A 24,899-nucleotide genomic window follows, 5' to 3' on the forward strand; every position below is an offset into this window, starting at 1 on the left:
GTCCCAGCACTTTGGGAGGCCGAGGCGGGTGGATCACGAGGTCAAGAGATCGAGACCATCCTGGTCAACATGGTGAAACCCTGTCTCTACTAAAAATACAAAAATTAGCTGGGCATAGTGGCACGTGCCTGTAGTCCCAGCTACTCGGGAGGCTGAGGCAGGAGAATTGCTTGAACCCAGGAGGCGGAGGTTGCGGTGAGCCGAGATCACGCCATTGCACTCCAGTCTGGGTAACAACAGCAAAACTCCGTCTTAAAAAAAAAAAAAAAAAAAAAAAAAAAGAAAGCTGTAATTAAAAAGTCTCCCAACAAAGAAAAGCCTAGGACTTGATTGTTTCAGTGCTGAGTTCTGCCAAACTTTTAAAGAAAAACAAATATGAATTCTACTCAAACTCATCAATAAAAATAGGAGAGGAGGTCACATTTCCAAACTCTTTCTACAAGGTCAGCATTACCCTGCTACTAAAACCAGACAAAGACATGAGAAAAAAAGAAAGTGTTAGGCCAATATTTCTGATGAACATAGTTGTAAAAATCCTCAACAAAATGTTAGCAAACCAAATTCAACATTTTAGCATGATCAAGTGGTATTTATCCAAGGGATGCAAACAGGGTTCAACATACACAAATTAATCAATGTGATGATCATGTGAACAGAACCAAGAACAGAAATCATATGATCATTTCAATAAATGCTGAAGAAGCATTCAGCAAAATTCAACATTCCTTTTTGATGAAAATGCTCAAGAAAACAGTATAGAATAAACATACCTCAAACCAATAAGGGCCAAATATGGCAAACCCACAGCTAACATTATACTGAACGGGAAAAAATGGAAAGCCTTTCTCTAGCATCTGCAAATATAGCATCATTATATTTATTCAACATAATACTGGAAGTCTTAGCCAAAGCAATCAATAAAGAGCAGCCAAATTAGAAAGGAAGAAGTCAAATTATCCTTGTTCAAGGACAATATGATCTTATATTTAGAAAATCTCAAAGACTCCAAAAAACTCTTAGAACTGATCAACAAATTCAGTAAAGTTGCAGGCTACAAAATCAACATGGAAACATTGGTAGCATTTATATATGCCAACAACAAAAAGTGTGTAAAAGAAATCAAGAAAATAATCCCATTTATAATAGCTACAAAATGTAAGGTATATAGAAATACATTTAACCAAAGAAGCAAAGCATCTCTATGAGAAAATCTATAAAACTCTGATTTAAAAAAATGAGAAATAACAAAAAAATGAAAAAATATTTTATGCTCATGGATTGAAAGAATTAATATTTTTAAAACATCAAAATTACCCAAAGCAATCTACAGATTCAATGCAATCTCTATCAAAATACCAATGATATTCTTCATAGAAATAGGGAAAACAATCCTACAATCCTATATGGAACAATCCTATATGGAACCATGAAAGACCCCAGATACCCAAAGCAATCTTGAGTAAAATGAACACAGCTGAAGGCACCACACTTTACCTGACTTCAAAATATACTACAAAGCTATAGTAATACAGTAACCAAAATAGCATGGTACTGGCATAAAAACAGATGCATAGACCAATGGAACAGAATAGAGAACCCAGAAATAAATCCAAGTATTTATAGGTAATTCATTTTTAACGATGGCACCAAGAGCATACATTGGGGAAATGATAATATCACATGTACGGTGAAAACATGTACATCTATTTTGTATCAATAAAAATAAATAAAATGAATTATATTTGGTATGGTCCACTTGTTTTTCTAGAAAGCACATTTTCTGAGTCTATAGTTTTTATAAATAAAATTAGCTAGAGTCCCAGATAGAGGAATCCCAGACTCCTTGAATTCAGATGAACCCATGCTTCCCTGTCTTTCCAAAACTTTACTTACCTGAGGCCTCCTACTGGACAAGTCCGGTTGCTGTTGAGTTCAATCTGACTCAGGACCCAGTTTAGATCAAAACATGCTCAAATAATGTCAAGAGCTTGTATTTCCATTTTTAGAGCTCAAATCTGAGAGGGACTTACTGTGATTACCTCCAGACGCAGTGAGAAAGCATCAAATGCAGTAGGCCTGGGTACCTAAGCCTGGTGACTTCTGTTCTCAAGGGTTGTCTGGGGTCTCTTTCTGTTACTTCTTCCAACACCAGAACTATTAAAAGGCAAACTTTGGTATACTAAAATTTTAAAGAGGTTATTTAAACAGACAACAATTTATAAACTAAATAGCTCCAAACTGGAAGTGGTTTGTTGCTCTGCTGGAGGTGACTGAGGTAAAGCCTTTTAATTTTTTTTATTTTTTTATTTTTAGACAAGAGTCTCGAACTGTCGCCCGGGCTGGAGTGCAACGGCACGATCTCAGCTCACTGCAACCTCCACCTCCCGGGTTCACGCGATTCTCCTGCCTCGGCTTCTGAGTGGCCGGGATTACAGGTGCACACCACCACACACGGCTAATTTTTTGTATTTTTAGTTGAGACGGAGTTTCACTATGTTGGCGACTGGTCTTGAATTCCCAACCTTGTGATCTGCCTGACTCGGCCTCCCAAAGTGCTGGGATTACAGGTGTGAGCCACACACCCGTCCCCAAGGGAAAGTTTTTATAAGGTGAAGGCAGAAGCAGATCAAAAGAATTATTTGATTGCTTAAGCAATTGCCTTATTTATACTATCCTCATGGGAAGTTCAAGACAATATAACTCACACCCAGCTGGCTGCCTGTGATTAACTGAGCTTACATTTTTTGTTTTTTAAATTAGCTGCTTACAGAAAATAAATCTGAATTAGGTTTTAGTGTTCTCTTTCAATATTAAGTTGGCTATTCTGGGTCTTTTGCCTCTCCATATAAACTTTAGAATCAGTTTGCCAATATTACAAAACAACTCACTGGGATTTTGATTGGGATTGCATTTGAATCTACAAATCAAGTTGGGAAAACTGATATCTTGATCATATGAAAGCTTTCTTTCCATAAACATGGAATATTTCCCCCGTTTAATCAGTTCTCTTTGGAAATACTTCATCGGTTATGTAGCTCTCCTCACATAGATTTATATATGTTTTGTTCAATTTATACTTAAATATTTTTATTATTCATGGGTGCTAATGTGAATGGTAATGTACTTTAAATTTAAAATTCCACTTTTTAACTGCTGGTATATAGGAAAGTAATCAATTTTTGCATATTAACCTTTATCCTGCAATCTTGCTGTATCACTTATTAGTTCCAAGAATTTTATTTTTTGTTTATCCTTTTGGATGTTCTACACAGGTGATCATGTCATTTGCAAACAAAGACAGTTTTATTTTTTCCTTTCTAATGTGTACACCTTTTGTTTTCTTATTTTATTGCGTTAGCTAGGACTTCCAGTTGGATGTTGAAAAACAGTTGTGAGAATGCACATCCTTGCCTTTTTCTTGAGACACTTTCATTTTTCATTCTGTTTTAACCTGAATATTGTCTTCCACTCTTAGTTTCACTTATTTTATTAAATAAATAAACATAAATTCATTTATTCTACAGGACAATTTCTTAACTGTAAATATATATTAATATATATGTCTGTACACACAGAAACATATAGCTCTAGTTTAGGGTGAAATTACACTGGATGATTTTTGCTCACCACTTACCTAGGACAACTTTGGGCCTCTCTCTCAGAATAATTTGAAATAATAACATATCTAGGACCAAATATGGTACAAAAATAATCAAGATAATGTTGCTCCTTGTCAGTTTTTAGCTAAGAGCTTAAGACCAAATGTAATCTGTGCTAACATTAATGATAACTGGAATCATTTCTTATAACATTTCAGATTATGACTTATCATGAAAGACATCATTTATCAATTTAGTTTGCTCTAATTCTGAATACAACCCAGCCATCACCACTATGCTGTACAACAATTACCACAAATTTCATAGTTTAAAACAACAACTCATATTTATTATCTCACAGTTTCTATGGATTAGAAGTCTTGGCTCAGCTTTGCTGGGTCTTCTGCTCATTCTATTAGACTGTGATGAAGGTGTCAGTTGGGCTGTGAAACTGCTGGGTCAAAGAGAACATGCATTAAAATTTTGATAAGTGCTGTCAATTATCCTTTAAAAATTACTCATTTATACTCCCATTAACTCTCCAAGAATGAATATTATCAACTTTGTAAATGTGTTGAGTTTTTACATTCAGATAAAGTGTTTCCTTTCTTTTGGTGCATACCAGTTTTTAGTTTTAGTTATTATTCCTATACCATGGTAGCTTAAATAGAGCAAGGTTTTGGCCTTCTAGAAGGAAGACATACTATCTCATGGAACATTCTAAGGAAGTTCATTCTTTACCTAACTTTTCCTTTTCTGACTTCCTGCCTCTGTGAGATTTGCTAGAGGATCTTGGTATAAACAGGGCACTGGAAGAATTTGGCATAATGTGACTAATTATTTGTAGAGGCAAAAAAAAAAAAATTGACCAAATAATTAAGTTCAAAGTCAGAGAAAGTAAGAGAGAAAGAGAAGGTGGAAGAGGAATACAGAGATTGAAGTGGAAAAATATGAGATAAAAATTTCCCTTGGTAATTTTGTTTAGAATTGATCACAGAGAGATTGAATTGTAGTATCTGTCTACTTGCTACCTTCTGGGAAAGTGAAAGTTCTAAAAACAGGCAATTTTTTTTTTTTTTTTTTTTTTAGACGGAGTCTCGCTCTGTCACCAGGCGGGAGTGCAGTGGCACGATCTCGGTTCACTGCAACCTCCACCTCCTGGGTTCAAGCAATTCTCCTGAAGAGGCAAATTTTTAAAAGCAGTGCAAACTGAATGAGTAATAAGTATCAACATCGGTTTCTGGAAGACATCATCATGTTTCAAAGTGCAATAAACTACATTTAAGATCTCAAATGTGTCATAATTGAGAATGTCATAACAGATTTGGTTTGGAGAAAACCTGTCATAAAATGGACTCAGTGGTAATTTTAACAAACATAGATGGATTCCTGACGAGGCTCATGAATTTGAAGCTTTAGATCCCTCATGCTCAGGCTTCTGCTATACATTATATATATATTCTTACAGAGAATACAAGATCTCTGGATCAACAAGAGGCTATTTTTGCTTACTGAACACTGTAGTGCTGGGTTCCCTCCCCCGGATCCTCATGGCATGATGCAATGAGAGCCAGATGGTTACTTGTGTTTGCAAATGGTTGCATCACAGGAAAGGAACATTGAAATCATGAGAATCATAGCTTATATACAACTGATGAAATATCTTTATTCTGGAATATAAACAAATCATGAGTGGAGAAGAGACAGAAACGTCTTTAGTTTCACGACCCTGAATGTAAGTAAATGGTTCCAGGGGAGATGAGTCTGTAAATATTTCCAGGGTAATACACAGTCTCTAGCTTCCAAGACATGTTTACTACTTAATAATTCTTTAGTCAAGTTTGACAATATTCTTTGCTCAGAAAGCCTGGATTATGCAGAAAGGTGAAAATACACATAGGGAATTGTTTCCCAGTAACCCCTTTCAAGTGGTCTACTGGAAGATAGGTGGATAATACGTTTGCATAATTGTACATTTTTGTTGGTAAAATTTGGGAAATAAAAACTTTATATTCTTTTCTTAAAGAAAGTCCTCCAAACTAAGTAAGTTTCAGGTCACATAAAACCTGAATTTGCCCACGCTCACAACTGTGCCTGCAATTGTTTATTGTGGAAGGGAAAAAAAAATGTTAAAAATGCATCACGCAGTGGGTCAAGGAAAATCTCTTTTTTTGCACTAATGGAATTTCATCTCTCCCTCCTGCTTCTCTTACAGTATTCTCAGGTAGGCACTGTTTATTTATACTCCCACAGCTTTCTCTAGTCATGGACTAGTTTTTTCTCGATGCTTATTGCTACGTTCAGAATATATTCCCTCCTTTCTAAAATCCACCAGCCACTCCCATTCTGTAATTCATCTCATTTCTCTATGATTTTCACTCTTGAGCTTAGTCTCATTATCTACAAATCTACTCTAGTCTAATTCCTTAACCCATTTCCTGTTTGCCTCAAGAATACTCTAGATTTATAATTATACTGTAGTCTAACAGTAGATTTATAACTATACTCTAGTCTAATTATACTCTAGGCAAACAGGAAATGGGTTAAGGAGTTAGACTAGAGTAGATTTGTAGATAATTAGACTAACCCAATACATTTCTGTTACATTAGGATTAGAGACAAGTTCTATTTAGAAATAACTCCATCAACAGTTTCTATATTTTATTTTCACATTGAGAATCAGTCAGATTTGCTTCAGTGTTAAAGAGTGTGTTTATGTAAAATTCAATGAGTGCTGGCAGCAAGCCACTGGTTTTTTTTTGTTTTTTTTTTTTTTTTCTGAACAGGAAATGGGTTAATGAGTTAATAAACACGTGGATGAACATTCTCTGGCTTCTCACTTCCTGTAAGCCCTCTTTTTTGATTAACTTGTACTCTTTGACCACCACCTCTTTATTACTTTACCTAGATCTCTAATCTATGATTCTACCACCTTTTCGTGTATTTCACCCACTTTATGTCATCACTCCTCTCCTTACCCAGCTAAAATGCTTATGGTCACACAGTCAATTATTGAATGATAGTTATCACTCCTTTGCATATGCCCTCAAACCTCACACTGTTTTATGCATGGGAAAACCAAAACCCTGGTTAAATCCAAATCTCTTGCTAGTCCAGGGATCCAAATGTTGTTTACAAGTATCTTCTCTCTCTCTTTCATTTCTTTCTTTCTTTCTTCTTTTTCTCTTTTTGTCTTCCCTCCCTCCCTCCATCCCTCCCCTCTTCCTTTCTTTCTTTCCTTTTTCTTTCTTTCCTTTCTCTCTCTCTCTCTCCTTCTCTCTTCCTTTTTTTTTTTGAGATAGACTCTTGCTCTGTTGTTCAGGCTGGAGTCCAGTGGTGCAATCTCAGCTCACTGCAACCTCTGCCTCCCAGGTTCAAGTGATTTGCCCACCTCAGCCTCTCAAGTAGCTGGGACTACAGGTGCGTGCCACCATGCCCAGCTAATTTTTAGTAGAGATGGGGTTTCACCATGTTAGCCAGGATGGTCTTGATCTCCTGACCTCATGATCTCCCCACCTTGGCCTCCCAAAGTGCTGGAATCACCACACCCAGCCTACAAATATCTTCTCTTAACCTCACTTCATCTGCAAATTATCATCTGTTTTTTTTGCTTCTTTTACAGAAAAAGAAAAAAACGCAAGAGCCTCAAAGCAGAAGTCTAAATTTTTATGAAGTTTAACGATTTTTCAGAGTATCTTCAAAATAATCTGGTAAGGTAGGGACAGAGGGAGTGGGGAAATAAATAAACAACATTGGCTATCAGTTAAAAACAAATGAATGTGGGTGATGAGTTTCATTTTTTGTTAATTCTTAGTTTTATATGCTTGAAATCTTCCATGATAAACATTTCAAGTGTCTATAATTGCTGTCTCCAATTTCTCTCCTCACTTTCAGCTACAAACCCACTCTGATCAAGCTTTTACTTTCAACACTCTGCTGAAACTATTGTTCATCATAGTCACAATGATCCTTATATTGCAAAATTCAATGATCAATTCTTAGTCCCCACTTTTTCCTATCAACAGTGTTTGAAAGACCATGAAACTATGCTTTCCTATGTCACACCTTGATGATCACTTCGTGTTTCCCTTTCTTCAGGTGGATTCTAGTACAAGCATCATTGTAGTAGTCTGTTCTCATGCTGCTAATAAAGACATACTCAAGACTGAGTAATTAATAAAGGAAAGAAGTTAATTGACTCACAGTTCCATCTGGCTGAAGAGGCCTCACAGTCATGGAAGAAGGAAAGGAGGAGCAAAGCCACATCCTACCCGGCAGCAGGCAAACAGGGCATGTTCAGCGGAACTCCCCTTTTATAAAACCATCAGATCTCATGAGATTTATTCACTATCATGAGAACAGCATGAGAAAGACTCACTGCCATGATTCAATCACCTGCTACCAGGTCCCTTCCACAACACATGGGGATTATTGAAGCTAAAATTCAAAATGAGATTTGGGTGAGGACACAGCCAAACCATATGAATCACAATTTCTTTTTTTAAGTTTCAATAGTTTTGGGGGGGTACAGATGGCTTTTGGTTAAATGGGTAAGCTCTTCAATGCTAATTTCTGAAATTTTAGTGTGCCTGTCACCCAAGCAATGTACACTGTACCCAATATTCTCTTATCCCTTACCCACTGCAAACCTCCCCATCAAGTCCCCATAGTCCATTAATCACTTTCATGCCTTTGCATCCTCATAGCTAAGCCCCCACTTATAAGTGAAAACACAGTATTTGGTTTTTCATTCCCAAGTTACTTCACTTAGAATAATAACCTCCAGCTCAATCTAAGTTGTTGCAAAAGACATTATTTTGTTCCTTTTTATGGCTGTGTAGTATTCCATGGCATGCATATATGTACACACATACATATATATATATACACACACACAATATTTTCATTATCAACTCATTGGTCAATAGGCACTTAGGATGGTTCCATATTCTTCCAATTGCAAATTGTGCTGCTATAAACATGCATGTACTTGTATCTTTTTTATATGACTTCTTTTCCTTTGGGTAGATACTCAGCAGTGGGATTACTGGATTGAATAGCAGTTCTACTTTTAGTTCTTTAAGGAATCTCCATACTATTTTCTAAAATGGTGGTACTAATTTACATTCCACTAGCAATGTAAAAATGTTCCCTTTGTACAACATCCATGCCAACATCTATTGTTTTTTGCCTTTTTAATTATGGCCATTCTTGTAGGGGTAAGGTAGTATCTCTTTGTAGTTTAATTTGCATTTCCCTGATGATTAGTGACAAGAATCACAATTTCTTAGTCTTCCTTCTTCCTCACCAATTGCTCCCTTCTGGTCTCCTTTGCTGATATGTTCTCTTTTCCTTGACCTATTAACATTGCAGTACACAGGGCAGGCCTGGCTCTCTTCTCTGCACTGCATTCCTTAATTATCTATTTCAACCTTGTGCCATCTTATGGCTGAAAATGCCTCTGTTATGTGGACCATTCACAAATTTATATCTTTAGCTTAGACCTCTCCTCAGAATTCAAGACTTTTATGTACAACTGCCTACTTGACATCTCCACTTAGCTATTAAATAGGCTTCTAAAACTTAACAACTGGACTTACTGTATTTTCCCTGAGTCCTGCTCCACCCAAAGCCTTCCTCATTCAGTTTATGGGAACATCTTTCCAATTGTTTAGATTAAAAGTCTTCAATTTTTCTTGGTTCCCTTATTATTCCCTCAAAACCTACATTCAATCCTAGATTCTAACCTTTTTTCTTCACCCTGACTTCTATCATACTAGTCTGGACCAACTCTATTTCTCATCAAAATAACAACAATATCCTCTGTATTCATTTGGGGCTGCCATAACAAAGTACCGCAACTTGGGGGACTTTTAACAACAGATTTTTTTTCTTTCACAGTTCTGGAGGATCGAAGTCCAAAATACAAGTATTAGCAGTGCCATGTTCTCTTTCGAGGATCCAGGAGTGATATAGGTTCTTCTTTTCTAGATCTGGTACATCTAGTGTCAGTGACATCAGGGATTTTTTGGCTTGTAGATGCAACATTTCAATCTATGTGTCCACCTTCAGATGGCTTTTTTTTTTTCCTTGTGTCTGTATCCAGATATCTCATTTCTTTTTTTTTTTTTTGAGATGGAGTCTCACTATCATCCAGGCTGCAAACTCCACCTCCTGGGTTTAAGTGATTCTCCTGCCTCAGTCTCTCAAGTAGCTAGAATTACAGGTTCCCATCACCATGCCCAGCTAATTTTTGTATTTTCAGTAGAGATGGGATTTTACCATGTTGGCCAGGCTGGTCTCAAACTCCTGACATCAAGTGATCCACCCGCCTTGGCCTCCCAAAGTGCTGGGATTACAGGCATGAGCCACCACACCCAGCTAAAATACCTCATTTGTTATAAGGAAACCAATCATTAGAGTAGGGTCCACCTTAACCCAGTATGACCTCATCTTAACTTGATTACATCTGCAAAGAACCTATTTCCAAATGAGGTCACATTCACAGGTTCCAGATACACATAAATTTTGGAGGGTAGCTATTTAACCCAGTACCACTTTTAACTAGGTTCTCTGCTTTTCTTTTCTTTTTGAAACAGGGTCTTGCTCTGTCACTCAGGCTGGAGTGCTGTAGTGTTACCATAGTTCAACCTCAACCTCCTGGGCTCAGGTGATCCTGCCATCTCAGCCTCTCAAATAGCTGGGACTACAGGCATGTGTCATCATACGTGGCTAATTTTTGTATTTTTTTGTAGAAACATAGAGGGTTTCCCTATGTTGCCCAGGCTGGTCTCAAACTCCTGGGCTCAAGTGATCCTCCTGTGTTGGCCTCCCAAAGTGTTGGGATTACAGGTGTGAGCCGCCACGCTGGGCCTGATGGTTCTCTGATTTTTAAAAATTGTTATCTTACAGTATATTCTCAACACCATAGTCTGAGTGATCTTTTAAAATGCAAATTAGATTATATTGCTCCTCTTTATACTTATTTCAACTCAGGGTAAAGTTCTAAAACTTATGTGGAGTTACTATATGGTCCAATAATTCCACTCATAGGTACTCACCCAAGAGAAATGAAAAATATACCCATGCAAAAACTTGTACAAGAATGTTGTAACGGAATTATTTGTAATAGCCAAAGAGTAGAAACAATCCAGATGACAAATGAATAAACAAAATGTGGTATAGCCATAAAATGAAATATCATTCAGACCTGAAAAGGAACAAAGTACCGATACATGCTACATCACGGATGAACCTTGAGAACACTATGTCAGATAGAAGAAGCCAGACACAGAAGGCCATATATTATATTACTCTTTCTATATAAAATGTGCAAAATAGGCAATTTCATAAAGACAGTAAGGAAATCTGTGGTTTCCAAAGGCTGGGGGATGGGACTTGAGGAGTAGTTGCTAATAGATATAGTGATTTTGAGAGTGATGAAAATCCTCTGGAGTTGGATTTTGATGACAGTAGCATACCTTTGTGAATATATCGTAAACTACTGGATTGTATACTTTATAAATATGAACTTTATGATATGTGAATTATATCACTGCTTTTAAAAAACAAACAAACAAGGACTCCCCTCAAAATATCTCCAAACCTTTCATGATTATACATGTCTCTTTTACTTTATTTCCTACCCTCTTTCACTGGATCATTTGCTTCCATCACACTAGCCTCCTTGCCAGTCTTTAGGTAGACAAGTGCGTTCCCAACTTAGGGATCTAGAATTGTCTTCTCTAACAGGAATCTTCTTCTTCAAAGACAAATCCTCTCATTGTCGTATGTCATCTGATGCTGACCACCCCATTTAATGTTGCTTGCTTCCCTGATGATCACCCTCTTACCTATGCTAGTTTTATTTTTTTCATCTTCACTTTCAAATATACTATATAATTTATTTACTTATTTTTTTTTTAGCTATTGTTTATTTTTTTCTCCCTCATGCTAAGACACAAACCCTTTAATGGTGTAAGTCTTTCTGTTTTTGTAATTTATGTATCTTATATACTTAGAACAATGCCTGGCCCATAGTAAATATTTTATACATATTTTAATAAGCAAATTATGGATTTCCTTTCAAATAATATCTTCTTATGGAGATGTTATACAATGGTGATTGCTACATAGCAAATGAATAAAGGAAAGAAACAAATACCATTTTTGAATCCTTAAAAGTTGACATTTTGTCACTTTTCTGACCCAGGCAAGAAGGGTTAGAGTTCCTTGGTGCAATTTAATGCTGTAAAACATATCACTTCCATGTAAAGTTTAAACAGCATAGAGAGTATAGAATCAGAGACAGACCATATGGATTTAAATTCTGGTTATACCACTGTTACTGTGTGTGGCTAGGGCAAGTTACATAACATCTTGAGCTTTAGTTTTCTCATCTATTAAATGGGGAAATTAGTAGTATTTACCTCAAACAATGTATTGTGAGAATAAAAATTGTTAACACCTGTTAAATAAATACCATACTATCTGGCACATGGAAAGTGTTAAATGAATGTTAGCTATTTTTATGCTTAGGACAGTTATTTTTATACTTACCGTTAATCTTTCTCTCCCTTGTCAGGTGATGGTAGAGTTAATCATTTATTTACAAATACTGAATCAGCCATTTATATTGCTGATGCTGAGGAATAAGAGAAATGTCCAATGTTGAGAAGGAGTGCAACAGAATGTATATAATCCATAGAACGATTAAAGTTGTGTCATGGTGGGGTACTCTATAATGGTTTTCTATTCAGTATAGAGCTTGGGCATTCTCAAATTTAATCTTCATGAATTAAGCTATTCAAAACCAACTACAAACATGCTTGATATGTAGTAATGTGTTATATTTCCAAGGCATACATTTACCTTGTGTTGTCGTGAATTTGTTGTGTAGGAGGCATACTAAGCTAATAAACAAGCCAAGATGCCCATTCAGTGTAGAATCTATGTGGCCTTGTCTTCATAAAACTCTCATGAAGTAATAGTAAAAGTAATATTTAAAAGGAATTCATTTCTTTGTTCCTTCTCTACTCCCTCTGCTTAATTTGACTAATCTTAATTTTTTAAAAAAGTAATTCCTATATGAAAAACTGCCAGTGGTGGTAGTAAAAGTAGAGAAAGAGTTAAATGAAATTCTAAAACTTATAAATATAAAATGGTAAAACCACCTCAGAAAGCAGAGCTCTAAAATGATAAAACTGTATTCTTCTTAAAAGACAAATTCAAATATTTGATATAATATACTTTTAAGTTAGAAAATTTAATAATATTCAACTTTAGAAAAAAGCAATAAACTAAACTAAAATAAAATAAAATAGGACTTCTGCTTTCAGGAAGATGAAGTAAGATGTATTTTTCCCTAGTCCTCTTGTTAAGAACAACTAAAGACCTTGGATGTTATACATAAAACAAACATAAGAAGATTTTGAAATGTGGAAAGAAGAAAGCAGCTCAACACAGAAACTCAGGACCCAAGGAAAAACACAGTGTTGTGTTCCCTAAGCTTTCTTTTTGACTCCTATATCCCAGGTCTGGAGATGAAAACCCAGCAAGCTGGAAATACCAATGGGCACAGATTTAAAATAAAAAGGCTCCCAGAAAAGCTTGCTTTCTCTAGTCAAAGGACCAACTAAGGGGCAGTCTAATAAGACAGATGTTTTAGATAATACTTGCTCTAATCCAGCCAAACAACAAAGAAAAATAATGTCAATTCAGCTCACTGGGTTTTTCAATTCCAGGTCTGGGATACAGGAGTCAAAAGAAAATGAAAAAATGTCATTCTCACTCTCATCTTCACTAGCAAAGGCTTAGTGAGGAGCCTATATTTTCACTTTTGCTAGGCTGTAATGAGACTGCATAGGTAGACAGCACAATCATCCCACCTGCTATTAATAAGCCTCCCTCCTTTTTGTCAATGAACACAGAACTTCCAGTGCCAACCAGCAGTTATATAGTGCTCCCATCCTTTGCTGTCATCAAAGGCCAAGTGGGGGAACTTGTTACTTCTATCTCTGTCTGTACTTCTACCTCCACCTGTACTTGTATTTCCCAACCCTTACTCTATTAGAGCCATGTCAAGAAAGCTAGCTAAAATAGAAGGGTTAAGTAAGATCCAGAGTCTCATCACATAAGACAAAAACGTCCAGGTTTTAATTAGAAGTCATTTATTCCAAAACCAGAATATCAAACTGAATAAAAAAGACAATAAACAGATGCCAAACCAAGATGTAAGAGAGTTGGAAACAGTTGATGAAGATTTTAAAACAGCCATGATAAAAATGACTCAATGGGTTATGACAAATGGATTTGAAAAAAAATAGAGAAAAAGAAGAAAGCCTCAGTAAAAAATTAGAAAGTCTAAGCAAAGAAATAAAAGATATAAAGAAGAACCAAATGAAAATCTTAGAATTGAAAAACACAATAATCAAAATTAAAAGTTCAGTGGATGGGCTCACCAATAGAATGGAGGAGACTGAGGAAATAATTAGTGAGCTGGAATACAGAACAGTAGGAAGTGCCCAATTTGAATAATATAGTGAAATAGACCAAAAAAAAAAAAAAAAAAAAAAAGAACAGAACTTCAGGGACCTGTGGACATATAACAAAAGATCAAACATTCTTGTCATCAAAGTCCCTGAGGAGAGGAGACATACGGCAGGACTGAAAAAGTACTTTAAATAATAGCCCAAAACTTCCTAAATTTGACAAGAGATATGAATTTACAGATACAAGAAGCTGATCCAATCCCAAATAGAATAAACCCCCCAAAATCCATGCCAAGACATATTATAACTAAACATCTAGAAACTAAAGACAAAGAAGATAATCTCAAAAACAGCTATTGAAAAATGATGCCTTACCTATAGGAGGAAGAATTAGAATGACCAAACATTTCTCATCAAAAATCATGGCAGGGCTCTTGGCGCCTCTGCGTGCGGGAAGATGGCAGATCAGGTTACTAAGTCCATGCTGTTTGTGCGTCTGGATAGCATTCGTCGATCACCCATTGCAGAAGCAGTTTTCAGGAAACCTGTAACTGATCAAAACATCTCAGAGAATTGGGAGGATAGACAGCGCAGCGATTTCCGGCTATGAGATGGGGAACCCCCTTGACTACGGAGGGCAGAGCTGCATGAGGAGGTACGGCATTCCCATGAGCCACGTTGCCCAGCAGATTACCGAAGATTTTGCCATGTTTGATTATATACTATGTATGGATGAAAGCAATCTGAGAGATGTGAACAGAAAAAGTATTCAAGTTAAAACCTGCAAAGCTAAAATTGAATTACTTGGGAGCTATGATTCACAAAAACAATTTATTATTGACGATCTCTACTATGGGAATGACTCTGACTTTGAGACGGTGTACCAGCAGTGTGTCAGGTGCTTCAGAGTGTTCTTGGAGAAGGCCCACTGAGGCAGGTTCGTGCCCTGCTGTGGCCAGCCTGACTAGACTCCACCCTGAGGCCCTGCATTTCTCAGTCAGTGTGTAATAATGTTCCAAAACCCAAAGCCCCAGGTCTTTGTTCAGCTGACTTAATGTTTCTTACCTTAAAAAATAATTGTAGGCCGGGTGCGGTGGCTCACGCCTGTAATTAAAACACTTTGGGAGGCCGAGGTGGGTGGATCACGAGGTCAAGAGATCGAGACCATCCTAGTCAACATGGTGAAACCCCGTCTCTACTAAAAATACAAAAAATTAGCTGGGCATGGTGGCGCGCGCCTGTAATCCCAGCTACTCAGGAGGCTGAGGCAGGAGAATTGCTTGAACCTAGGAGGCGGAGGTTGCAGTGAGCCGAGACCACGCCTTTGCACTCCAGCCTAGGTAACAAGAGCGAAACTCCATCTCAAAAAAAAAAAAAAAAAAAAATTGTAGATGGAAATCAGTGTGTTTAGCAGAAGAATAAATAAAAATATTTTATTCAGACAGTTTATAGGGTATATTAAGCATTCTTAAACTAGATGAACATCTCACTTTGCCCCAATTACAAAAAACAGTCGAACAAACAAAACATAATGAAGGAAAACTTCACGTGAAGGCCTAGGCCAACATGTAAGCCCACTGAGACTTAGATAATCGAGTCTATCTCTTCAATAGGTTTGTGTGGATGGCCTGATGGAGGGCAAGTGTCCTCTGCTCCCCTGCACTACTGCTCTCTTCTCCAGGGCCTTTTATGGATTGGCAGTAGCCCCTTCCATAGGAGCTCACAGTCTAGATTAGAAGTGTTTTAATTTAAACACATCCATAGTGCACACTTTTATATTGAAAAGATAGGGAAAAGAGAAAGATTTATTGAATTAATCATGAGCACCTTTAATACTTCTTGATTTTTGTCGAGTTTACTTCATCAGGAGGTCAGCTCATTTGCTCCCATCTAAACCACTTTGCCTCTGAAAATTACATCCAGAAAGAAAAACACTTGTATGGTAATCTAACCATGGTCAGTTGAGGAATATGACTGTTTTTATATGCACATGTAACCCAAATGTCCAGTATAAATTGGCTTATTTTAAAAAATAATTTAAAAAGTTGGGGAAAGTTTTATTATTTGGCATGCTTAAATATTGATTGTTAAGTATTCTTCATCAGCATTTAATAAGTGTATAGGCAGATATAGGTAATTTCTGTGTATTTTGAGATAATGTCAAAATCATATGAATATTTCAAAATAAACTGAGGAGTTATAAAAATACTAGAGATATATATTTAAAAAATCATGGCAGGAAGGAAATGGCACAATATTTTTTAAGTGCTAAAAGAAAAGAATCATCAGCCAAGAATCCTAGAAACATACTTCAGAACTGAAGGGAAAATTAAGACATTCTCATTTAAAGGAAACTCACAAGATCTGTCACTAGGAGACCTACTCCTTTTAGGCTAAAGGAATTTTTCTAAACAGAAAGGAAATGATACAAAAAGGAGTCTTAAAACAGCAAGAAGGAAGAAAGAAGACAATAAGCAAAAATATGCATAAATATAATTAGTTTTCCTTTTCTAAGTTTTGTATGTTATGTTTACCAGATTAAGCAAAAGTTCTACCACTCATTGATGTGGTTCTAAATATATGTGCAAGAAATAGTTATAATAATTATATTATTAATGGGGAATGGTAAAAGAATATAAAGAGATGAGATTTCTATATTTCATTCAAAATAATGACACAATAGATTGTGATAAATTACATACATATAATGTAATATCAGTATAATTTAATATCACTAATAAAAGCTATACAAAGAGATATGCTCAAAAACACTGTACCTAAATTAAAATAGAGTTTTAAAATGTTCAAGTAACCCATAGGGAAGCAAGAAAAGGAAAATAGAAACAACAACTAGAGAAAACAAACAGAGGAAAACAACAAAAACGTCAAGGTTAAGTCATAATATTATTCTAACTACACGAATTCAAAGACAGAGACTGTCAGAGTGGATTTAAAAACATGACCTACTATATAAGAAACTTATTTCAAATGTAATGATATGAAGTTGGAGTTTGTTAAAAAAACTAAACATGCAACTACCATATGACCCCGCAATTTCACTTCTGGGCATTTATCTCATAGGAATTAAGATATGACACACAAAAAACCTGTACATGATTATTTATAGTAACTTTACTTACAATAATCAACAACTGGAAACAAATGTCCTCCAATAAGTGAATGGTGGTTACACAAACTGTGGTATATCCATACTATACAATACTATTTAACAATAGAAAGGAATAAAAGTATTGACACAGGTAACAATCTACGTGAATATCCACAGAGTTATACTGAACAAAAAAGTCAATCCCAAAATGTTATATACTATATGCTTCCATTTTATATAACATGATTGAAATGATGAAAGTACAGAAATGGAGAACAAATCAGTGGTTACCAGGATTAAGGAAGGAGTGGAGGCAGAAGCAAAGTGAGTGTGATTATCAAAGAACAACTTCATATATCCTTGTGGTGAATGGAATGTTCTGTATCTTGACTATATCAATGTTAATATCCTGAGTGGGATATTGTACTATAGCTTTTCTTTTCTTTTTTTCTATGACAGCCTACCATAGAATGTACTATAGTTTTTCTATACTAAATGTACTAAAGATATTATCACTGGGAGAAACTGGGTAAAGGGTACCCAAGCTCAGTCTATTATTTCTTAGACTTGCATGTAAATCTGTAATTAACTTGAAATAAAAAGTTGAATTAAAAAAAGTTGAAATCAACTTAAAATGTCCTAAAAGGCTGATTAGTATTTTTTCTGGGTGGTAGGATTAAAGGAAATTTAAAAACTTTTCTTGTGACTTATATATATCTTTCAAATTTTCTATGACCATCAGGAATTACTTTGATAGTAAAAAAAAAAAAAAAAAAAAACATAAAAACATTATTTATGAGAAAGGATAACCCTGAAATCTAAGCAAAGTATGTGAAACACATTGCTAGCTCTGGTTTATTACATACAAAAAATTTTTTTTTTAATAGGCTCTGGCTCTGCCACCCAGGCTGCAGTGCAGTGGTGCTATCTCAGCTCACTGCAACCTCAGCCTCCCAGACTCAAACCATCCTCCCACTTCAGCCTCCTGAGTAGCTGGGAGCACAGGCGCCTGCCATCATGCCCAGCTAATTTTTGTATGTTTTTATAGAGATGGGTTTTTGCCATGTTGGCCAAGCTGGTCTTGAACTCCTGAGCTCAAGCAATCTTCCAGCCTTGGCCTCCCAAAGTCCTGGGATTACAGGCGTGAGCCATTGTGCCTAGTCTTATATAAAAACTATTTAAGAACAAAGAACATTATGTGACAGCCTTTACAGGTTAATGCATTAGAACCTAATGTAAGTTAAACACTACTGACTACCACTGGGTTTCCATTGTCTAAATATCCAAACTCTCAATGAATTGACTTTGACATCTGGCACTGTGCTTAGTCTTCACATGCTATTTCTTCAATAAGCATACCCAATCACCCATCTTAACCCAACCACATTCCTTCATACAATCACACACCCTCAGTTGGTGGAAAATAACTATGATATAACATTAGTTTAAATTACTGGGTTCTGCTTTCAGTTTCCAGGCTCTTCTGCTAATTTATTGAATTACTGCCAAGGATTCTTTGACAGGAGATGATTCAATCTTTTTTATTCACAAAAAGTGTTCATTTTTAAAATCAAAGGGCATGATTGACTCTATATTATGGCAATTCTTTCCATTAATTTATATCTGTATTACTGCTACTGACATAAATAATTGGTGTTATACTAATGAATGTTCTTTTATAGATAATCTTTAACCTTTTATCTTCAGTTGCTTTTAATTTAAGCTAAATTAATTTGATTCCTCCAATTTGGAACTTATTTTCTTTTCTGAATCTAAGTATTTAAGTGTTTCTATATTTTGGTAAAGATTTTCATTTACTTACTTTCCTTCAAATATTGCCCATCAATCCTCCATTTTCTCTGTTCTTTCTGTTTAGCACTCTTAAGAGATTTTATGTCAGTCCATCAGTCCTCTTGCATCGTCTCTTTCCTCTCTGCTCTCCTCTTTGCTCCTCTCCTGCATTCTCGGTAACTTCTTCAAATCCATTTTCCAGTTAACAAATTCTCTCTTCAGTTGTGTTCAACTTGATGTTTAACCCTTTCAATGATTTTTATTTTTAATTATATTTTTTCAGTTCTACAATTCTACTTTTTTTCTAAAGTATATTTTGAAAACACTTATACATATTTTCTTTTTTTTTTTTTTTTTGAGATGGAGTCTCGCTCTGATGCCCAGGCTGGAGTGCAGTGGTATGATCTCTGCTCACTGCAACCTCCACCTCCCAGGTTCAAGCAATTCTCCTGCCTCAGCCTCCCAAGTAGCTGGGGTTACAGGCATGTGCCACCATGCCTGGCTAATTTTTTTGTATTTTTAGTAGAGATGGGGTTTCACCACGTTGGCCAGCCTGGTCTTGAACTTCTGACCTCAGGCGATCCACCCGCCTCAGCCCCACAAAGTGCTGGGATTACAGGCGTGAGCCACGCACCTGGCTTTTCTTTTTATCTCGTTTTCATTTCCTGCTTTGACATCTTATCCTTATTTGGAAATTTGAGCTGATAATTCTATCTCTTTCTCTGCTAACATTTGTGCATCAAAGATTGTTCCCTTTTGTTTCATATTTTGGAAGACAGTTCATTTTAAGTAGTGCCTTCCCTGCAGAAATCTTGTGTAGTCTGGGTTTTAGGTGAATTCTTTCAGAAAGTTTTGCTTCTGTTTGTTTCTGTCCTCACAAAAATACTACCAATTTGTAACCAGTTATTCAGTTAATTTCTTAGCTTCAAGGTACCATGTAACTGAAATAAATACCAAACACATTTGAGAGCAGACTTTTATACAAAATATTTCTCCCCACCCAAAGCCACTGTGGTAACATAAGTGTTGCCATCTCCCTTTGCAATATCTTCTAGGACCTCCTAGCCATCAGTGTATAGCTCTTCAAATGATCTGATTCTGTGTGGGGGTTTCAATTCTGAGGCCTTGTTTTCTTAGTCTTGAAGTCTTGTCTCCATCAGGGAGCAGCTGGTATAACCCAAATCTTGATTCCTAATATCAGAAACTTCTCCTTCTTACTCTCTTAGTGCTGTTTTCCACTTGTTTTGGGTCACTTGGGAATTATTTCACTTTACTGAACTCTCACCTATGCACTTAACAGAATGTCTGCGACATTTTTTGTTCAGCGTTTCTAACCTCTTGTAGTAAAAAATGTTTATATTTTCTAGTCTTCTATATTCCTGGAAAAGGCAGTGATATTATGTGTGTTTATGTGTTTTTTAAATTTGGAGGAGAGAAACATAACTAACTTAAACTTATTTTCAATGTATGCTGCTTTTAATTTATTGCCTTATGTTTAAAATGCAGTCTATTTGATACACAAAGGGGACAGAGAAGTGCTGGGTAGAGAAAGGTGGGGTCCCTGGCGAGGGCTCCACCCTTGGTCTTGTGCCCACAAACAAGTGAAGACAGGTACTCCTGTTTTCACACCCAACTGCTGCATTGTCCAAGACCCCTCCAGCCTGCCACGCACCACCCCCACCCCCCATCCTGTGCCTATAAAAACCCTGAAACCCTAGCAGGCACACACACAGGCAAATGGATGCTCAGAGGAGCAGAGGAGTTTAGAGCACATAGACACCAGCAGGCCATCTATGGCAAGAGATGCAGAATTTGGCTGGAGCTGGTTAGAGGGCAGTCTGGCTGCAGAGCAGCCCAAGTCCAGGGCAAGACCACCTTTCCACTCCATTCTCCTTCTGGCTCACCATCCATCTGCTGAGAGCTACTTCCACCACTCAATAAAACCTTGCACTTATGCACTCATTCTCCAAGCCCACGTGTGATCTGTTTTTTCTAATACACTAGGGCAGGAACCCGGGATACAGAAAACCCCCTGTTCCTGCAAAAGGTGGAGGGTCCAATTAAACTGATTAACACAAGCTGCCTGCCGATGGTAAAACTGAAAGAGCACACTGTAATACATGCCCACTGGGGCATTAGGAGCTGTAAACACTCAACTCTGGACACTGCCATGGAGACAGAGGCCAAAAAAATGCTCCCCATGGCCTGCCTGGCTGCAAGGTTCCCCCTAGGGGTCTGAGCAGTGGGACACTAAAGAAGTGAGCCCCCCCCCCCCGCCACACACCCTGCAAGAAGGGTAAGAGAACACTTCTCCCATTTCATATTCCCTAAGGAATAATGAGTAGGTAAAAACTTAACGATAATAGCTATAAGCAATTTTGGACATTTTCCACCATAAAATTATAATCCCTGAACAAATTATGTTGACCTTAATGATGTTCTAAATAGACTGAGAAAATTAGATGCTGAAAAATCTGGTGTTAAAAAAAACCTTACTAATCAGCAACAACGACTAAAACAATCTCATGAATCAGATAAATCTCTTTTTGCCCTATTTTCTGTCTCATACTGGCTGATATATTTTTCTTTTTAGTGAGTCATGATAATTTGTTCATGCTGTTCTATTACTGAGGCCTGTCTGCATTAGTGGTAGAAAGTGACTTATACAGTGTATGGGTTCAGAGAAGACCAGCAGAGAAGTGGTTTTGATGATGTTATTGATACGGGAGTGCTGAGAAGGGAAAAGCCTGGTCCCTTTAAATGACACGGAAGCAAGGAAAGGAAGTGCTGGGTAGAGGAGGGCGTAGTCCCTGACTAGGGCACCACCCCCTTGGACCTGGGTGAGGACCGGCATGTTTGTTTTCCTGCCCAAACGTTGCATTTCCCAAGATCACCCTGGCTTGCCGCACCACACCCCCATCCTGTGCCTACTCCCCCCCCCCGCCCCCACACACCCTAGCAAGGCAGACACACAGGCGGCTTGACGTGGAGAAGAGCAGGCACGGGCACACCAGAAAGCCACCCACCAGCAGAACAATATGGAATTTGGCCGGGCAGTCTGAGGAGAACCCTGGACACCCAGGCCACAGAGTGGCCTGATTCCAGGGGAAAACCATGTCCCTTCTGGCTCCCCCATCTGCTGAGAGTTACTTTTACTTAATAAAACCTTGCACTATTTCTCCAAGTCCACGTGTGATTCTTCCAGTACATCAAGACAAGACCTGGGATACAGAAATCTCTCTGTCCTTGTGGTAAGAAAGGCGGTCTAACTGAGCTAACATAAGCTGCCTACAGATAGCTAAACTAAAAGAGCACCCTGTAACGCATGCCCACTGGGTCTTCAGGAGCTGTAAATATTCACCATTAGACACTGCAGTGGGGTCGGAGTTCCACAAACTGCCCATCTGTATGCTCCCCTAGAGGTCTGAAGCAGCAGGGCACTGAAGAAGTGAGCCACTCCCTCATCTCACACCCAGGGAGACAAGGGAACTTTCCCCATTTCATTATAGCAGGTAGCTCAGAGTGTCTCTGGAACAGGAGCAGCAATGTGAGAAGCTGAAAAAAACTCTTCTCCCAATGACTCTGTTCAATATTTTCAGGAAGTGACTCATACAGTGCCTGTGTTTAACAGAACAAGACCAGCAGAGAAGTTGTTTTAGTATTAACAGGCGGTAGCTCAGAATGTCTCCGGGACAGGTGGCAGCAATGTGAGAAGCTGAAAAGGACTTTCTTCTCCCAATGATTGTTCAACATTTTCCATCTCCTCTATCCAGAAGCATTTTCTTCTAATTCCACGTATTATCAGTAAAAGACGTTTCCGAGTTGGACTTGAAGATTTTTTTTTTTATCTTGTGTTATATATTTCAGGATAACTTGTTCACAAAAGCCAAGGATCATCATTTTGCAGCAAGCCTAAGCATGCCTCCCCCAGACTCACTGGCAGCTGGACTCTAAATATAGTATAGTCCATGTATCCACCTTCTGAAATATCCTGCAATTGAAGTCATCTAATAAAGCAGGCCTTATTCAGTGCTACAGAAAGCAGCAGGAAATCCTCCAATCCTCCTTCCTCATTTGTGATCACGATACTTAAGGAGAAGACAACACGGCCTCATTTTCAGATAGTTGTACATTTAGTTGAATTAATCATTTCTACAGTGCGTTTTTATAATGTTTACAATTTACCTTTTAAATTCTTTATATTTTGGTGGAAATTTCAGTTTTTATTTACATAGAAGATAGTTTCATTTTAAAGTAAACAAGCATAATGTGTTGATATGTATGTTCTTACCCTTATTATTTGCTCTTGTAACTGGTGAATTCAGTTTTTCTTAACAGCCCTTAAAGGTAATAAAAAGGATTTTCTATTCTATCCACATTTCCAGGCATTCTGGGTTCTATTCTGGTAGATCCCAGAACAACCTTGACCGAGTTAAATTGATCCAAGAAAGTTACATTTATGGATGTATTAAAAACCCTGAATGAAAACAGTAAATAAAGGTAGAACTATAACTACATTATTGGATTGAGAATAGTTGAGTCAGAAAGCTCAAAAGGGCACAAGTAACAATTTGTAATCTTAAGTACCTCTAAGGATTGGTTATACAGAAAACTTGAAAGTGGATGACGTATAGTTATTGTCACAACATTTGTTATGTTGTTTTGGTTGCCTACCAGTGTAACTACTTTTTATGTTTGGGGAATTTCTAATATTGCAAATATGTGATTTGGATGACAGGGGTGGATGATCCATTATAGGACTAAAAATACTCAATACTTATCTTTCCTTCCTCTTTTGCAGGTAAGGCATAGGCATGTGACTTAAGACTCTCGAACTGAAAGCTACCAGATGGGATTTGGCTCATGAGCTACAGGAAACAAGGGTTTCAGGGGACACTAGCTTTGCAGGTGGGAATGGCAGTATCTGTGGCACTGGAGGAAGCTGTTTTATCTCCAGATCAATTCTAAAACATGCTTCAGTGTGTCTTTCCTAGTGGCTTAGCCTTGAGCCTATACTTCTGTTCCTCCTAGTTGATTTTGTGAGCTATTGCAATATCTGTTTAGTGAATTACTTTTTTGCTTAACTCAGCTGGAGATGGCACCTGTTCCTTGCCTGTAAGAACCCGGACTGAGAGCTATTTCTTATACATTTTACTTAAGGATTTCATGTGAACTTAACATGTTGCCTCATTTCCACTTTTGAACACTATAACATTTGTCATATTTTCCTTTTTGTTTTTTCTAGCAGCTAGAAAATTCAGAAACAAATTTAGAACTTGATCATAACATAGAGAGTAATTTCTACAATCAGTCATACTAGCTTACTTACCTTTGTTTTTCTTCACTGTTTAAAAATTATTTGTATTGTGATGGCATTGGCTATAAACAGCCTTTGAGAAAATGTCACAAGCTTCTCCAGGCCCATGTGGGTTCCTCATATTCTCATTTCTTCTTTGTGGCAAACCCTTGAGACTCAGTTGTTTTCCTTTGCCCTTATAGCTGCTATTATCAAAAACAAACAAACAAAAAAACAACAAAAAACAAAGAAACTCCTATTTTTAAACTTCTATCCTATTATCCTTTTTTTTTTTTTTCAACTCATACACCTGGCAAAGGACGTTGAGGTAGCCTCCGTAGTCCTTTCTTTGATTCCTAATAAAAGCTCATTTATGGGTTTTATAGTTAATAATCATAGGAAAAACTAGCAAAATACAAGTAGCCAAGAATCTAAAATGTGGCAGTTTTGTGTGCCTGATGTCTGATTCTTTATAAGATAGTCTAAGTGTCATTAGGATTCTGTATCCCTTTTAAAGTTTCATTAATCTTCCTCCAGTGCTATTAAAATTGGTTTAGTTATGAAATACTGAAAAAAAAATTAAAAGGCTTATCTCTTCAAACTTTTTAATTGGA

General features: G+C 37.1%; 1 protein-coding gene and 1 pseudogene across 6 annotated transcripts in view; one reads left to right on the forward strand and one right to left on the reverse strand.

The window, feature by feature from the left end:
- Positions 1-24,899, reverse strand: part of MTAP (methylthioadenosine phosphorylase) — a 116,125-nt gene continuing 91,226 nt past the window's right edge. Inside the window, exons 8-11 of one of the 6 annotated variants that reach the window (XR_010344243.1) lie at positions 14,465-14,640; positions 12,159-12,243; positions 3,959-4,050; positions 1-251 (exon numbers count right to left, since the gene is read on the reverse strand). Coding sequence is in view for 1 of the 6 variants with exons in the window: in XM_012450009.2 (XP_012305432.1) it covers positions 24,483-24,491 (9 nt within the window). In the remaining 5 variants the exon portion in view is untranslated. Of the gene's footprint in view, positions 252-2,030; positions 4,051-12,158; positions 12,244-14,464; positions 14,641-21,958; positions 24,492-24,899 lie in introns of those variants that run through there. The other 5 variants (XR_010344242.1, XR_001107074.2, XR_010344241.1 and 2 more) reach the window with 5 other exon arrangements.
- LOC105715590 (low molecular weight phosphotyrosine protein phosphatase-like) lies at positions 14,532-15,021 on the forward strand (annotated as a pseudogene).

This window comes from Aotus nancymaae, unplaced genomic scaffold (genome assembly GCF_030222135.1).
Source record: "Aotus nancymaae isolate 86718 unplaced genomic scaffold, 86718_ANA_hifiasm-v0.15.2.pri h1tg000003l, whole genome shotgun sequence".
Classification (NCBI taxonomy): Eukaryota; Metazoa; Chordata; class Mammalia; order Primates; family Aotidae; genus Aotus; species Aotus nancymaae.